This window comes from Xyrauchen texanus, chromosome 29, assembly GCF_025860055.1.
Source record: "Xyrauchen texanus isolate HMW12.3.18 chromosome 29, RBS_HiC_50CHRs, whole genome shotgun sequence".
In the NCBI taxonomy this organism is placed as follows: Eukaryota; Metazoa; Chordata; class Actinopteri; order Cypriniformes; family Catostomidae; genus Xyrauchen; species Xyrauchen texanus.
In genome coordinates this window covers 6,248,930-6,267,939 of record NC_068304.1, presented here as the reverse complement: position 1 = coordinate 6,267,939, position 19,010 = coordinate 6,248,930, and the positions used below count along the sequence as shown (strand labels likewise).

General features: G+C 39.1%; 1 protein-coding gene across 1 annotated transcript in view; it reads right to left on the bottom strand.

The window, feature by feature from the left end:
• LOC127622795 (unconventional myosin-Va-like) overlaps positions 1 to 19,010 on the bottom strand; it is a 123,692-nt gene that overhangs the window by 56,552 nt on the left and 48,130 nt on the right. Inside the window, exons 9-16 of the mRNA XM_052096883.1 lie at positions 13,314 to 13,395; positions 12,130 to 12,237; positions 11,308 to 11,414; positions 10,694 to 10,959; positions 10,448 to 10,529; positions 10,199 to 10,339; positions 8,282 to 8,407; positions 3,880 to 3,963 (exon numbers count right to left, since the gene is read on the bottom strand). Coding sequence (XP_051952843.1) covers positions 3,880 to 3,963; positions 8,282 to 8,407; positions 10,199 to 10,339; positions 10,448 to 10,529; positions 10,694 to 10,959; positions 11,308 to 11,414; positions 12,130 to 12,237; positions 13,314 to 13,395 — 996 coding nt within the window. The remainder of the gene's footprint in view (positions 1 to 3,879; positions 3,964 to 8,281; positions 8,408 to 10,198; positions 10,340 to 10,447; positions 10,530 to 10,693; positions 10,960 to 11,307; positions 11,415 to 12,129; positions 12,238 to 13,313; positions 13,396 to 19,010) is intronic.

Genomic DNA, 19,010 nt, shown 5'->3' with positions numbered 1-19,010 from the left:
CGAGGCGGTCGACAGCCTGTGTGAGGAGGCGTATCAGTTCCCCTTCGACTCCGGCGCGGGTCCTGCTGGATTCCTGGGTCGATGAGGAGGCTTGTGACCACTCCTCGCTGTCCAAAGCCATGATGGAACAGCAGCCCTTGTCCTCCGCCTCGTTCTCCGAGGTGGCAGCAGTGCGGCCGCTCGGCGGCAACTGTGCGTCCCGGGGGGGCGGGGAGGGTGAACGCGATGCTCGAGGGAGAGGCTCCAGCGAGACAGTCGCTTCTAAACCCGGTTCTGGCAGCCTTTGGGAGCGGCGCTTCTTCCGGCGCGGCGAAAAAAAAGGCGGCGCGGCGGCTTCGGTCCTGAGTGCTTCGAGTCGAGCCTGCAGGGTCAACATCGGAAGCTCCTCGCAGAGGTCGCATCCGCCGTCAGCGAAGGCGAGCTCTGCATGCCCCAGTCCCAGGCAGAGAGCGCAGATGATGTGGCGGTCTCCGGCGCTGAGAGGGGTGCGGCATGAACCGCAGGTGCGAGGCATCTTTAAAAAGACGCTCGTGCTCTTTTGTGAAGTTCACTGAGGAACTAGTTTGCTTTAAAAAGGATACGTCGCAGGATGGCTGAAGGTGGCGGCGGCCGGCTTCTTCGAGCGCTGTCCAAGCTTGCTTGATGCCCCTCGAACGGCGACGCGGCTTCTTGCAGTTTCAGAGATGCGAAGAGCTTCGCTGAAGAGATGAAAATCAGGGTTCCAGCCTACGAACTGCGCTTATATGCACCCTAGCCACGCCCATTCTGGCGGGCTTTGGGACAGTGAGCGAGCGGGCGCCTCTCATTGGGCGCGAGTTCACGCAAGTTCGTCTATAGGCTGCAGCAGTTGCCGCAGAGCAACCAATGAGCTCGCTAGCTAGCCCGCTCAAGGTCTGCAGTTGCTGCACTGCGTTGACAAATGATACAAAATTAAGGATAATTTTTTGGCTTCAATATCTCAGAAAAGATGAATCTTTCCCGTAGCGTAAGCTAGCTTACGCAATACGAGAGAACCTCTCGTAAGAGAACGGATTTTTTCCATCAACAAGTGATTGGATTGTGAAAGGTGGGCGTTACACATCAAAATACAACTGTAAGTGGAGGGACTGAAAAATTATAGGCATGGTTGACTTCAGCTGAAAAATTAAGTTGTTTCAGAGACCGAGCGATTATTACATTATTACATTTAGATGAAAGATAACTATGACCAACAATAGTTTTCTTTGGAATAATATTAAAAATGTTGACTTTAATGGTTAGCATTTATGGATGCTTTACTAACAAGAAAATTGCACTGAATTACCAGGTTTATTTGAAGTAACATGGATAACCACATAAATACCATGGTATATAAATATCAGAATCATTTAGTACCATGGCAGGGTCTGAAATTTACTTTAAAAAAAAAATAAAAAATTATATTAGTTACAGGTGAAACTCGAAAAATTAGAATATCGTGCAAAAGTTCATTAATTTCAGTAATTCAACTTAAAAGGTGAAACTAATATATTATATAGACTCATTACAAGCAAAGTAAGATATTTCAAGCCTTTATTTGATATAATTTTGATGATTATGGCTTACAGCTTATGAAAACCCCAAATTCAGAATCTCAGAAAATTAGAATATTGTGAAAAGGTTCAGTATTGTAGGCTCAAAGTGTCACACTCTAATCAGCTAAACACCTGCAAAGGGTTCCTGAGCCTTTAAATGGTCTCTCAGTCTGGTTCAGTTGAATTCACAATCATGGGGAAGACTGCTGACCTGACAGTTGTGCAGAAAACCATCATTGACACCCTCCACAAGGAGGGAAAGCCTCAAAAGGTAATTGCAAAAGAAGTTGGATGTTCTCAAAGTGCTGTATCAAAGCACATTAATAGAAAGTTAAGTGGAAGGGAAAAGTGTGGAAGAAAAAGGTGCACAAGCAGCAGGGATGACCGTAGCCTGGAGAGGATTGTCAGGAAAAGGCCATTCAAATGTGTGGGGAGCTTCACAAGGAGTGGACTGAGGCTGGAGTTACTGCATCAAGAGCCACCACACACAGACGGGTCCTGGACATGGGCTTCAAATGTCAAACGTCTTACCTGGGCTAAAGAAAAAAAGAACTGGTCTGTTGCTCAGTGGTCCAAAGTCCTCTTTTCTGATGAGAGCAAATTTTGCATCTCATTTGGAAACCAAGGTCCAAGAGTCTGGAGGAAGAATGGAGAGGCACACAATCCAAGATGCTTGAAGTCCAGTGTGAAGTTTCCACAGTCTGTGTTGGTTTGGGGAGCCATGTCATCGGCTGGTGTTGGTCCACTGTGCTTTATTAAGTCTAGAGTCAACGCAGCCGTCTACCAGGACATTTTAGAGCACTTCATGCTTCCTTCAGCAGACAAGCTTTATGGAGATGCTGACTTCATTTTCCAGCAGGACTTGGCACCTGCCCACACTGCCAAAAGTACCAAAACCTGGTTCAATGACCATGATATTACTGTGCTTGATTGGCCAGCAAACTCACCTGACGTGAACCCCATAGAGAATCTATGGGACATTGCCAAGAGAAAGATGAGAGACATGAGACCAAACAATGCAGAAGAGCTGAAGGCCGCTATTGAAGCATCTTGGTCTTCCATAACACCTCAGCAGTGCCACAGGCTGATACCATGCCATGCCGCTGCATTGAGGCAGTAATTAATGCAAAAGGGGCCCAAACCAAGTACTGAGTACATATGCATGATTAGACTTTTCAGAGGGCCGACATTTCTGTATTTAAAATCCTTTTTTTTCATTGATTTCATGTAATATTCTAATTTTCTGAGATTCTGAATTTGGGGTTTTCATAAGCTGTAAGCCATAATCATCAAAATTATATCAAATAAAGGCTTGAAATATCTTACTTTGCTTGTAATGAGTCTATATAATATATTAGTTTCACCTTTTAAGTTGAATTACTGAAATTAATGAACTTTTGCACGATATTCAAATTTTTCGAGTTTCACCTGTATACCACTTTTAATGAATTATTCGAATATAAAGGAATTATTCGAATATAAATGAATTATTACAATATAAAGGAATTTATATTAACCAAGATAATAAGTGCTGTAAAAGGATTGTTCACAGTTAGTTCATGCTATATTAATGAATACAACTTTGTAAAGTGTTACCAATTTACTCAGATCATACCCATAAATTCAATCTGAATAATTTGAATAATTAGAAAAATAAAAAACAAAAAACAAAACCAGGAATTAAAGAAACTGTGAAAATCCCAGGAGATCAGCAGTTACAGAAATACTCAAACCAGCCCGTCTGGCACCAACAATCATCCATGTAATTAACTTATCAGCCAATAATGTGCAGTGCAGTGAATAAAATCATGCAGATATGGGTCAGGAGCTTCAGTTAATATTCACATCAACCATCAGAATGGGGAAAAAAATGATCTCAGTGATTTGGATGGTGGCATGACTGTTTGTTCCAGACAGGCTGGTTTGATTATTTCTGTAACTGCTGATCTCCTGGGATTTTCACGCACAACAGTCTCTAGAATTTACTCTGAATGGTACAAATAACATCCAGTGAGCAGCAGTTCTGCTGATGGAAATGTCTTGTTGATGAGAGAGGTCAACAGAGAATGGCCAGACTGATTTAAACTGACAAAGTCTACAGTAACTCAGATAACCGCTCTTCAACTGTGGTGAGAAGAATATCATCTCAGAATGCTGTTCTGAGATGCGGGTTGGTGCTGTTTTGGTGGCACGAGGGGGACCTACACAATATTATGCAGGTGGTTTTAATGTATGTGCTATGTGGTGTGATGGGGCAGGTGCTTCATCTGGGCTCAGACAGTGTGTGTTTGAGACATCAGAGCAGGACAGACTGATATTCACTCACCTTACTGGCCTTCAGCACATTTATCTGCTCCTCATTCACTGTATCCTTATTCTTCAACAGAAAACCTTCACATTGATACTCCACCTGAAATATGGAGAGAGAAAGAAAGATCAAGGAGATCAATTTAAAAGGAATATTTGGAAAATTCTGTCACCAAAACTCAACATCATCAAGTTCCAAATCTTCTTTTTGTGCTCATGTGAAGAGAAAGTAATTCAGGTTTGGAACCTGGACAGAATTGTCATTTTTGCGTGATCTATCACTTTAATATCTTAACTGTTTCTCCAAGACATCAATGAGAATAAATGGAGAACAAACTGGGAGTTTTTCTGAAGTCTCCTGCTTCTCACATTTTCATCCTCCTTTTGTCTCCTCAGAGTTTCAAAAAGATCCCAACAATGTTTCAAATTTTGCTCAGATTTGCCAAGATCCCAAAGTCTGCAATGAAAATGGAGAGATCTTAGCTTGAACTCAAACATTTCTCATTATATTCTTCCAAGATCAAATGACATGAGATATGCCATCCACATTCATTGTATACCTCTATACTCTAACTATGTGCCAGCAATTGTCTCATTTGTGTCTAATTTCATTTCTCCACATTGAATTTCAGGAGAAACATCTGAGACAAAGTCCTAAGAACTCTATTAATTCACCTAAGCCATGAAAGAGCAACATCTGAGCATTAACATTTCCCTCTGGGAATGGTTATATTTGTATCCAGCTAGCGGCTCATCAGAGAAATTTTTAGTTGAATGAGGTGAACCTTAGCCTCATGCAAGTGAGTTACTGGCCATGTAGAGAGTTGTGTATTTAGTAAAAGATAGAATTTGGGATTTAAGGATCGATATCCAGATTGTTTAAATGAAGATCACGATGCATCGGAAAATCTATATTTTATCCAGTCCTATTAACATTCATTAGTTTAATGTTAGCATGTTGCTAAGCTAACAAAGCAAATCTCTAAAGTGACTTCACATCGGGGCATCAATGCAATGATCAACACTAGCATCAAGCACCTTACTGATGTCCACATGACAAGCATTGAGTTTGTCGAACAAGAAAGCGGGCGGTGTGCACAGTAAGCATTAAACAATTCCATTTGGACTTAAAAGTAAAAAGGTTCTGACGATTGCTTTTTTATAAATGTATTTACTGCAGAAAGTAATAAAAAGACTTGCTATTTTTAAGTCTTACTTGATCTCTGGATGCTCAGAAACAAAATCTTTATAAATCTTTATAACAAAAAGAATTATGAGACTCTATTAATAAGGTTGGGCAGTTTTTAAATATTTCTTGATGCTTTGTGCTCTAAAAGACATTATTAATATGGCAAAAACGTGTTTGCAGTAAAGTTGGACCTTTCATTGCAAAGACAGACTTTGTGTTTATGCAAATTGCCCAGGAATAATTGGCTGAGGCTCGGAAAGGTCAGCAGCAAAGGGGTTAAAGATGAAATTATTTGAACTTTAAATGGGGAAACAGAGACAGTTTAGCAGAGACGTACAAATGGTATTAAAAGGAATGGGAGAAAGTGGAACTCCAATGGCCAATGGATGTACAAATAATGAGCCAATCAGCTTTTAGATATAGACATCACCTGTCAATCAACTAAATGACGACCATGCTTATTAGCTAAACCAGCCTGAAAAACTGCAGTTTTAGTGTGATCTGAGCTAAAGAAGCACAATTTATGATACAATTGTTGTCAGACTTAAATGCTGATTTAAACATTTTATTTGATCGTAATCTTCTTGACCAATCGTTTTGGAGATTTCTGTCTTTCCCCATTCAAGTAGATAGGAGCTGTACTTTCATGCCGCTTGTTTACAAAGAAAATAACTGCATTTTAATGCTCCAAAATCCACATAAGGGCAAAATAAAAATACTCCAGAGGACTCCATATCTTCTGAAGCGATTAGACAGATGTGGGTGAGAAACTGATAAATATTGAAGTCCTGTTTTTTTACTACAATTCTCCCTCCTCGGTCAATTTCATCGTCCTTCTTCTGTTTTTGGTGATTCACAGTCTTTGTGCAAATGCCTCCTAATGGGCGGAGAGGAGAATTTATGACAAAAAATGACTTCAATATTTATCCGTTTATCCACCACACCTATCATATCATGTCTGAACACACTGATTTAACCACTGGAGTCTTATGAATTACTTTTATGCTGCCTTTATGTGGATTTTGGAGTTTCAAAATCTTGGCACCCATTCACTTGCATTGTGAGGACCTACAGAGCTGAGATATTCTTCTTAAAACCTTCATTTGTGTTTTGCAGAAGAGAGAAATTCATACACATCTGGAATGCCATGAGGGTGAGTAAATTATGAAAATTATTTTATTTTTGGGTGAACTATCCCTTTAACCCTGTTGCTTCACTCATTAGACTTGAATGTATTTGGCAATGCTGACATCATATGGAAGCCACTTAATAAGCATATAATTACATAGCACACAAATATGTGGCAAAATAATAATTTTTAATTAACTACAGTGTGTAACACAAATTTTGGGTGAAACGGTCTTTTTGTTCACATAAAGTCCGAAAAAAACAACATATGAATCCAACATATGAACATGTATTTATACAAAAGTAATACAAAAATGACAACAACAGATTTAGAAGTGAGTCGAGATTCACGATTATATTGTAAATCACTTTCACGAATCAGCCCCCAAATGTACTCATCATATTTCAAGGCATCCAGCAACGTCTTGATGCTGTTGTAATCCTCTTTAAGGTGCACCGAGTGAGTCAGGGGAAGAGCCGGGTACTTGTTACCATTATGGAGCAGCACGGCTTTGAGGCTCCTGGATGAGCTGTCAATGAAGAGGCGCCACTCATTCTGGTTACAGGCGATTGCAATTGTCTTGAACAGATTGGTCACATTGTGGCAGAAGCAGAGCCATCTTGACGGGTGAAGAAGACTTTCATCCAATAAGTTCCACTGCTTGAGGCTAGATGTCAAAAGCACTGCATTGGACTTGGTGAGATCAAGATCTCTAATCAAGTCATTGAGGACTTTTTGGTTGGGGCAGTATGGGTTTCTCTCCTCAGCTCCACCTCTGAAATTGTCATCTGGATCTACAACGTGCATTCTTGCCAGTCCGACGTTTGGAAGGGTCCACCATGCAGAAGTAGCAGTTGCTTGAGTGGTCAGTGGGTTCGTGCAAATTACTTGAGATAGCGAACATCATGGCTCTCGTATCCTCTCTGTACCATCATACAAAAATACATTTATTTCACCCATGACTAATGTGTAAGAGATTTTTCATATATGATTTATTTTTTCAATAACATTGACAATTGTTAAACATTTAAAATTAAAAACTTTTACAATTTTCAAAATTAACACATTATATAAAATAAAATTCTGCGCAACAATTGTCCATCTTACCTTCCAGAGTTTTTTTTGCAGTACTCGCAGGTGAAATGAGGAACCCAGAGTTTGTCTTGATCCCTGACAGGCATGCCGAAATATGCCTTGTAGACCTCACACATCTTAGCAGATGCAGACGTGGCAAAATGCATCTGCCGGATGCTTGCAGCCTCTTGATGCCATCTCAGAAAAATGCAGATATGTATTCACTTAGGCAGCTGGAACTAAACTGAACTGGTGGGCTTAAGGCCCCTATATTTATACTACTATTTATATTACTGGAAAGTTCTAGAAATTTCTAGAAGTTAATCCAAATTTACTCAGCACTGAATCTATCTGGAATGTTCTGGAAAATAGGTACATTTCAAAATATCATTGTCCTGGTCACAAAAGCAAATTTTGTGGGGAATAATAGCCATTTTCTATACTTTTGAGGCATAAGCAATTAAAAAATAACACTTACAACCCAGGAAAAAAAAAACAATTGTTACACGGTGCATATTTTTATTGATACTTTTCGGTATTTCAGAATGAAATACTGATTTCATATTCCAAAATGCAATATTTATAAAACAATAGTCGAGAATTATCCGATGACCTTCTACATCCGGTGTACACATTTCACTTGACACTTTACTATCCCATAATGGCACGGCACCCAAGCAGACGTCACATTCAAAACGCTGGATTTAAAAACATCAGAACCACGAGTTGGACGGCTATATATACAGAGAAAGTTGTTCCTTGTGGTTAAATTGTACTTGTTTAACAAAACCAGAGTAGATTTTGTTTTCGAGATTATTGTTATTACATCATATATTCAGCTCACAGGACATTACTGATGTTACTGGTTGAAGTATGTGTATGGAACAGAATTAGTGTAAGCAGCTCACTCGGTTCTGGAACCGAGCTACAATATCTCTGTATTTATACATTGACAAATGAACTGACAAAAATACAGCAGCTTCTGAGAATGTGCTGAACCAGCCTCAGTGTGAGTGTCAGCGTGTGTACCTTATCTGCAAAGTGCTGAATAATGAAAGCTTTATTGGACATCCGTGGCTTCTCAAAAAGTGCACACGTCTTCAAGTGAGTGTTATACAGTTTCTGAGCCCACGAGTCATCAGAACCCTTCGGCATCTGAGAGAGAGAGAGAGAGAGAGAGAGAGAGAGAGAGAATATGGTATTGTTGTGGCATTATGGCATTAAAGACATAATTTGCTTTGCTATATAGGATGAGTCAATTCATTCCCTAATAAGTGCATAGATTTTAATCTGCAAGAAGGCTTGATTAAGAGTTAATTTCTATTTGTTTTATTACACTGACATTACTCTATTTGTTAAAAGTTTAATGTTTGCATATTGCTTTGCTAATAACAACTGGATACTCTATCATAATCATAAAATAACATACAGTGGCGCTGTAAGGATTACCCGGGCGACCACCAGGGGTCGCTATGCATGTTTATTGGCCATTTCGTGTCTTCCGTTTGTTTATAAATTTTGTATTTCTTTGTTCATTGGTCCTCGTGTTCATTAGTGGCAGGTGTTATATTAGTTCTCTGTGTATTTAGTCCCCTGTATTCGTTGTCAGTTCTTTTCCATTCATGGATGTAATGGTTTGTTCTATTTGTGTGTTTGAGTTTCTTTGTTTATTTATCATGCATATAGATATTTTTCTCTCGACTTATTCTTGCAATCATTACAGACACACACAAATATTGAGTAAAAGGTACATTTTTAATTAGATACAACTATTTTTATTAATACTTCTCATATTGAATTGTTTAACCAAACTTTTAATGCATACCCCGTGTCTTTAGCGACCCGGGACCTCATTCCACCCCTTGTAGCACATCCTTTTTTTTCTTTCTTTTTTTTTTATGTTCACACTTTAGTACTCTTTAACATTTTTCTTATAAATCATGTTAAAAAAAGAGAAAATAAATAAATAATTTTTTTAATAAAACAAATAATATAATAGTTTTAAAAAAATTTAATAACTGATTTGTTACCAAAAGTGTATAGCAAAATCTATAAGTATAGCAAAATCTATAAAATGTTTCAAAAAATCATATTCTTTTATTATTTCATATCTATATTTGTTTACTATCACATTATATATATATAAAATAAATGACAAACTAGTAATATATCGTGATGACATGCTGAGTGACAATTGTGAATTTGCAGTATCTCATAGCCATGTACACATACAGGTACATGCTCAAGGTGGCGCTGTTGTTTGAGTGAGTTATTGATTTACATTTGACATTGCTTTTTGATGAACAAACAACATAGAATTAAACTATAGCAAGTGTAACACATTTACACTATGATATCACTATTGTCATTTGGGTGTACAGCTGAAATTCTATAAGTTGTGCTACTATTAAGACTCAAAAAGTTACTGTGAAAATATATAAGTGCAGCTAATGTGTAACTTATGTGTAGCTCAATATGTGTTTAACAGTCAGTCGCGTCTCATGAAATTCAGCGTGGAAGTAAGGAATCCTGTTCTATGTTTGTTGCATCAACTTTTTGATGTATGAAAAATAAAACATCAAAATATATCAGAATATATTCTATACTATTATTTTCTAATTGTTTTAAACATATTTAAAAAATGTGACACTATCTGGGCATTTTATAGATCCATTTGTGATAAATATATGTGCCGGGTCTCTAAAGACACTAGGTATGTAATAATATTACACATGAAAATGTATAAGCTCACTTGAGGTGGATATATTATTTATTCAGTAAGAAGACCTAATAAATAAATTCCTAGATGTACATAAAACAGTCACTGTTTTTCATACTAAGCTAATTATGTATATTTACACACACACACACACACACACACACACACACACACACATAGGAGAGAGAACTGATGTGAATCCTGCTACATTGGTTTTGATGATGTACCTTGCACTCTTCATCCAGCAGGTCCAGGACGCCCATCTTGGCCTCAATGAGGTTGATACACGGCTGATTGTCATAGAAATCAATGAGAGTCCAGGGGATCTGCTCCTTCATATACTCCTCCTGCTCCAACTTAAACACATGCTGAACATTGCAGGACACACAAAGACAACAGGAGATATCAATCACAATGTATCATCAGCAATCAAACGACTTTCAATGAGATCTGGTCTCATGTGGAACGGGTCTCACCATGTTGAACTGTTGCTGTAGTTTCTCATTGGCATAATTAATACAGAACTGCTCAAAACTGTTGATCTCAAATGTTTCAAACCTGGAGAAATAAACCCAAACTAAATCAACAAACATTTTATAGGGCTTCATTTTGAAATACTTTGTGTTTTCAGATGTTACATGCTGTATTTGACTGAAGATAATCTTTCAGAGGAAGTGTGGTCAGTTCTCAGAGGTGTGTATTTGAGTGGCTGAACAACATACCCATAAATGTCTAGGACGCCGATGAACGAGTGCTGTTTGACCGTGGAATGCAAAGCTTTGTTCACATGATCAACGATCCAGTTGAAGAGTTTGGCGTAGATATGTTTAGCAAGAGCGTCACGGGCGTTAATGGCCTGTAGTTTGGGAACGGGCTTTATGTAGGTCTCGGTCGCTGTCTTTAGCTTCTTATGACACAGCCAGTGAGACATATCCTGATACGTAATGCCCATTAACTCACAAAACACACTCAGATGACCGTTGTTTGGCTGGAGGGAAAAGAGAGAGAGAGAGAATTACAAGCTTAGTTGGTCAATGGCAAACATCCAAGTGTCCGGCATGTGCCAAGTTCTTAGAAATGCAATATTTGATTCGTGCTGGTTTCAAATGGTTTTGAAAAACATTTATACCATTTTCAATAGATACAGACATCTAATCATTGACCCTTCAATGATTTGGGGGGTTTTCTCAGGGGTTTAGGGTCAAATAAAAAAAAAAACAATTGTTAAAAGTATGCGTTAATGTGCATATGAGCCTTTTTTGTTCAACAGGAAAGGATGAAGTGCAGGAGTGAAGGAGTGAGATGGAGGAGGAACAGTAAAAACAAAGAGACTCACTGGAATAACACTGCTGTCTGAGTCTCTGTCCTTCACTTCCACATTCCCTAGGTGTAAAATGGAAGCCAGAATCTGAAACAAGCCCATCTGATATGACTCGTTCACACCTGAACACAGACATCAACAAATGAACAACAAGATCTGTACCAAGTTTGGTCAATGTAGATTGAAAGCTTGACTGCTTGACTTGAGTTACAAATTGACATTTTAGTCTTGGTTTAGGGAATCTGGGAAAAACATATTTCAAGCCAACATAATGGGTCAGTTCCAAAACCACATAGGTAGCTGAAATAATGCCTTATAAGAAAGGGATTTGTAACGCACTACATAGGCGGCAGCTCCGCTTGTCATTCAATTAGTGCTCCTCAAACGCAGCGCACAGGACACTCGATTTGCAACTGATTTCATTACAGGTGATGCAAGTATAACGTTGTGATCCTCTAATGAGCATAAATATGCATAGCGCACACATTTGAGGTAACTTTAGAACAGACCCTTTAAGCATACAAAATGCCTAGCACACAAATATTGTGTATATTAGTTCATTTATAATTAGATAACTATTTTTGATACATGCAGGTACTGAATGCAATATATTTACAATCATCATCATCTTAATTTGCTGTCTTCTGTTTGAGTCTTTGCAGTGGAAGCAGTCCTTCAAATTCTGACACTAGGTTTTAGAACACAGCTACTAGGAATACATCAACAGCATTGTTGGGGAGATCTGTCACGAAATGTGATTATTAATTAGATTAATCTTAATCTCAGTTATTTTACATGAGTCTCGCAACCAGAGGTCAGTTAAAACCTCCGTCTGACCTAGCAGCGTGAAGGCGTTCCTGGTGCTCGACATCTCCTTTGCATCGTCCACACCGACTATCACCGGGTTCCTGCCTTGTTTGGTGTAGTGAAAATCATTAGCCATCCCTGTGGGGGAAAAAAACCCACACACAAACAACCTTTTAATATCCCACACAAATGCAAAAAATACACACACAGCAGATCTACTGAACAGTTTATCCCAAAGCTACGCTATTATCAAACCAAAGCTATTCACGATAATTATAACCCTGGGTTAATATCTTTTTAACCATGTTAAGGCCACTTTTACCCTGCGTTAAGCAATGTTTACACTTTTAAAACCCTGTTCCAGAGCAGGGTTAGCATCGCTAACTGTTAGCATAGGTTAGCTAACCACAAATTGCGATGCTAAAGCTATGCAGTGTGACACAATGCACAGCTAGAATGTTACGGTAACATGTTTATTGACATCAATCATAAACTATGTGCTTTAAGAAAAACTCAAGAACTTAGTCAGAACTACACAGATCTGTGTTAATGAAACTCAACATCAACGTCTCACAGACACAGACCATAAAAATACAAAACCCTCTTCATAGATTAAGGGAATGATACTGTGTCGCTTGGCAACAGAGAACATTTGAGACACACACATAGACACACAAACCCTTGAATTAATGGGGCGTCAGCTGAGCAAGAAGTCAGCTGAGTGGGCAAACAGCAGGAGAGAGCACAGAGCTAGCAGTGTGTGTGTGTGTGTGAAGCAAACAGTATAGAGATGTGGAGGGAGGTGTGTGGACACTGGGCACTGTATGCTTGCTCATGAAAGTTCATATGTGGTTGAGTGTGTGTGTGTGTGTGTGCATGCACAGCCTGTCTCTCAGTTGGAGAGCTCTGATAGCCGCTCTACATGCTGAGCAAACACGAACACACTCTAATCAGACACATTTCACACACACATACACACTTTAACTTAGCTATGTCAATGAACACATTCCATAGACTTATTAATTTTTTTTATATTCAAGCTAATGAGGATGTCCCTAAATGTCACGAAAGCAAGGTTTTGTCACATTTAGCAAACTACTAGAGAAAAAGAGTTTTGCGGCATACTCACATGAATGAATATCAGAAATGTAAAAATTCTCAAATTGAAATTGTGCTCTTGAATGAAATGTGCTGTTAATGAGTGTCCTTCTCACCAAGTTTGAGGGCTTTAAATTCAGGCAGTTTAGCCGATGCGCACAGCTGATAGAAGATGTGATAGTTCCTCTCTTCATCCGCCTGCACATGAGAGAAACACAAACAGCACATCACAACACGTTCAGCGTCAACAGTCGTTTCAGTGTGCACTTGCAGAACTCAAGCACAACTTTTCTAGGCCTAAACAAAGGAACAGATGTTCATCACGGATCAATCACTCATGTTACTGAAGCCGCACACAAACACGGTTAACATTTTTGAGAGATCTGAACAGCAAGACTCATGATTAGACTAGCGTTTATGTGTTGAGATGTGTGTGAGGTGTCAGCAGAGGTAATAAAGCTGATGAAAGGGTTTGTGTACTGTATGTGTCGTTTCTGCACAACCTTTTGTGGAGACTATTGCAACCAGAGGAGACCGATAGTGGATTTTGCCAATAAAGATTTAGATACCAGTAAACAATTAATCAGCCGACAGTTTTTAAAATTGATTCATAGAATATATATATATATTATTTCCTTCCCATGACAGGCACAGACATAGAGTCTACAAGAGTCCCAAATGAATAAAATCCCAGATGCAGTTTATTGTTCAATTAAAATCCTGATGATAACCAGAACAAAAATGAAGATTTGATGCATAACACAGGACTTTTAACTATAAACAAGCCCAAAACACACCGGAAACTCTTATTTTGAAATAACGGGGACTTGGCCTTGTTACAATGCTCTATGTTAAGTTTTAACCAAATCAAGCTTTTTATAGCCTTAATATTTTAATATATTAAATATTTTATTTTCAAGAGATGTGGTTTAACAAGGAATAATAAACTATTATATAATATGACATATTAAACCATTGTTACACTGTAGAGCTAAGCCCTTCTAACTCCACCGCTGGCCACAGAGGAATGCGAAAGAATAAAAAATAAAACTATCGGCAAATATCGGCATAGATTTTTGCAGATAACCGATAGTTCCAAAAAGCAACAATCTGCACCGATTAATCGTTAAAACCAATATATTGTTCTACCTCTAGTTGCAACATTCTTTGAATTAATTATTGAATTACTAAATGTATACTGTATATATTTGAGGTCAAAAACAGTGGATTTGCAAATCCCAATAACTAAGTTGGTGGGAAAAGCAGATAACCGATTAATCGGCAAACAGTTTTTATATCGATTTTAAAGAATGTTAAAACATTTTTTATTTCATTACTATGACGGGCACGGACAAAGAGTCTACAAGAGTCCAAAATGAATAAAATCTCAAATAAATCTGTAAACCCAATATATCGGTTTATTAAAACCTTATTGTCCCATTAAAACAAACTGATCCCTTTACACATAGATCAGATGGTTGACGGTTGTTTGGACGAATGCATTCTTGTGTTAAAATAATGTATTTTTTAAGTTAACTTAAGAGTGAGACACAGCATTTTAAAATGTGGTGCTCATGCTCAAGACGCTGGAAAAGCAGCAAGACGTGGCAGACGTCTGTCTAATGCATGTTTACATAGAAAAACTGTGAAATTATAAAACAGTGCAGACAGATGCAAAGACGCATTGGGTGTGAAAGGCCCCTAAATGGGCAGTTCTTGGCCAGAGCACATATAGAAATTCTTCATAACAATTAGTTATTACTTCATATCTCTGCATTACAATCCACTGTCCATCTTAGTCCCATCAAACTAATCCATGAATAGATCAATGCATTATTGTAAAAAAATTATAATCTTTAAACTTTTAAACCAACCAACTAAGAATAATGTACACATCTGGTCATTAATTCTACACTGATTCAATACGCAATCCCAACAGCTCACTTAAAGTCTCAAAACAGAATCCACTAAAGTATGTGAATGGAAATTCTTCTAGCTGTGCAAGCTTGAATGTCATTGTGAACACAAATAATAACTCAACGCAAATACAAGAACAGCCATGAGTACTGAGGTTCATTACAGGCACAATAGCACAAGAACACACTTTAAGTATTTACATCAAGACTGCTCCTTACAGTGCATTGATCAAGCATTCATGACTGCGTTTGCATACTTGCATGTTTCAAGCCTAACCTTGCGTCTGACACAAAGTTACACAAACATAAACATCTAATTCAAAGAATTCCCCAAAACACAACAGTAGTCTGTATGAGTGTGTTACACAATGCTGTGTGTATGTATAACTCCCATATCTTCATGCCTGCTCTGTTTAACTCCAGAAGGAAAATCCTCTCAATATCAGCTTTTCTTGGGCCAAATAACATGATTTATACAGAACTGGGCCAACAGTACAGGTAGGCATGGGTCTCATATAAAAGCATAAGTGATATCCCAAACAGAATCACTTTATCATGTGTAATAAATACTAAATAACAATAATTAGTAAAAACATTATTAATTGTGTGTTATTGCTTTATTTCATTATAATGGTAACAGTATATTTTTAAATATTTTTATATAAAAAAAATGTATCATTTATTTCTATATTTTTTTAAATATTTTTATATAAAAAATGTATATATACAGCATATACATACACTCACCTAAAGGATTATTAGGAACACCATACTAATACTGTGTTTGACCCTCTTTCGCCTTCAGAACTGCCTTAATTCTACGTGGCATTGATTCAACAAGGTGCTGAAAGCATTCTTTAGAAATGTTGGCCCATATTGATAGGATAGCATCTTGCAGTTGATGGAGATTTGTGGGATGCACATCCAGGACACGAAGCTCCCGTTCCACCACATCCCAAAGATGCTCTATTAGGTTGAGATCTGGTGACTGTGGGGGCCATTTTAGTACAGTGAACTCATTGTCATGTTCAAGAAACCAATTTGAAATGATTCGAGCTTTGTGACATGGTCCATTATCCTGCTGGAAGTAGCCATCAGAGGATGGGTACATGGTGGCCATAAAGGGATGGACATGGTCAGAAACAATGCTCAGGTAGGCCGTGGCATTTAAACGATGCCCAATTGGCACTAAGGGGCCTAAAGGTGCCAAGAAAACATCCCCCACACCATTACACCACCACCACCAGCCTGCACAGTGGTAACAAGGCATGATGGATCCATGTTCTCATTCTGTTTACGCCAATTTCTGACTCTACCATCTGAATGTCTCAACAGAAATCGAGACTCATCAGACCAGGCAACATTTTGCCAGTCTTCAACTGTCCAATTTTGGTGAGCTCTTGCAAATTGTAGCCTCTTTTTCCTATTTGTAGTGGAGATGAGTGGTACCCGGTGGGGTCTTCTGCTGTTGTAGCCCATCCGCCTCAAGGTTGTGCGTGTTGTGGCTTCACAAATGCTTTGCTGCATACCTCGGTTGTAACGAGTGGTTATTTCAGGCAAAGTTGCTCTTCTATCAGCTTGAATCAGTCGGCCCATTCTCCTCTGACCTCTAGCATCAACAAGGCATTTTCGCCCACAGGACTGCCGCATACTGGATGTTTTTCCCTTTTCACACCATCCTTTGTAAACCCTAGAAATGGTTGTGCGTGAAAATCCCAGTAACTGAGCAGATTGTGAAATACTCAGACCGGCCCGTCTGACACCATCAACCATGCCACGCTCAAAATTGCTTAAATCACCTTTCTTTCCCATTCTGACATTCAGTTTGGAGTTCAGGAGTTTGTCTTGACCAGGACCACACCCCTAAATGCATTGAAGCAACTGCCATGTGATTGCTTGATTAGATAATTGCATTAATGAGAAATTGAACAGGTGTTCCTAATAATCCTTTAGGTGAGTGTATATATGCCTTCTGAATATATACATGTATATGTTTTAATCACCTTTCAATATTAATGCACTCTTTGTAATCATAGCAACATAAAATTACAGAGAAATATAATGGAATTCTGCTTGTTTTGCATGGAGGGTGAGAGATTGAAATCAGGACATATTAAATGTGTCTTTTGCTGTCCAGCAAGGCGATTTAACTGTAATGTGGTGTTTAATGTTATGTTGCTGTGCTGAAGTGCCACCCATAGCCACTAGAGGGCCCCACACGCTCACACATCTCTGCAAACACTGAAGGAGAAGCAAAGTTTGTTTGCGGTGAAGCGCTACCGTGCAAGGACAAATTGTGATTTTATTAATTTAGTCAATCATGCAGCCTTGATGGATACCATAATGATGTTTAGAGGTCCAAATCTGTAGGTTCCAGAGTGTTTTGAATGGTTTTCCCCTTATTACACAGTAAGTGCTTCTTTTACTGTCACTGTCACTGTCACTATTTGTAACATCTGTTTTTCCACATTAATTTGAAAATGACAATGAATAAAAATTAAACAATACATTTTCTCTGTAGTGCCAACACCTCTACATTTGTGCGGATATTATTATTTCTGGATTGTGCATTTAAATTCAGTTTTGACAAAATGTGTGGTCGCACTACTTTTACTCTGTGTCTAATTTAGAACAGGCGGAGCTGTAGATCTAACAGCCCATAGATAAAATTCATCTATATTTTTATTCTTCCAGTCAAAATTGGTGCTGCAAAATTTTTTATAGCTGTATCTAATCAATTCTGGCAAGTGACAATGGTGTAAGTGGGATAATCCATGAATAGGTGGTTCTTCACCTCCACATATTGCATTTAAATCATTTACCACACGCCTAGCCATGGATTATCCCTTTATATATATATATATATATATATATATATATATATATATATATATATATATATATATACACACATATATGGAAACACAACCCCAAAATAGTTATATAATTTTGTGTTTGGTGCCCAAGGAATGGAAGAGAGGAGATGCAGGAGTAGAACCTTAGAATCTTTTAATTATAAAAACTGGAGTAGAACATTCTCAGGAGTGGAAACAAACGTGGGAGTGGAAACAAACTCATTCACAAACATAACCATTCAAGGACTGACAAATACTAAACAAAACTAGAGGGTATATAAACACTTGGAAACTAATGAGGAAATGGAATACAGGTGGGGATGACAATGAACAGATGAAGTGATTAGGCCAGTGGACTCTGGGAAACGTTGTGCTGAACGTTTCAAAATAACAGTCCTTGAACACAGTGAAGACAAACTGTGACCCCCCCACCCACCCACCCACCCACACACACACACACACACACACAAACCTTTAAAGGGCAACTCCAGGCACCTCAAGACAGATTATGGTAGGGAAACGCAGAAGAAGGATCCCAGGAGGATGATCCGGGGGCCTGGGGGGCAGCTTCAGGGCTGGGAATGGATCCGGGGGCCCTGGGGGGCAGCTTCAGGGCTGGGAATGTATCCGGAGGCCTTGGGGGCAGCTACACGGCTGGGAATGGATCCGGGGGCCTGGGAGGCGGCCACAGGGCAGGGACTGGGTCTGGAGGCTTGGGAGGCAGCCACAGGGCAGGGACTGGGTCTGGAGGCCTGGGAGGTGGCCGTGGGGCAGGGACTGAATCTGGAGGCCTGGGAGATGGCCGCGGGGCAGGAACTGGGTCTGGAGGCCAGGGAGTTGGCCACAGGGCAAGGACTAGGTCAGGAAATGGAACTGCTGAAGGAGGAGACTCTGGGGAAACGGACGGAGCCCCGGAAGTCACAGAGGGTGAAGCCGAGGAAGAGTCCGAGGGTGGAGCCGAGGGCAGAGCAGAGGAAGAGTCTGAGGGCAGAGATGAGGAAGAATCTGAGGGCGTAGCCAAGGAAGAGTCTGAGGGTGGAGC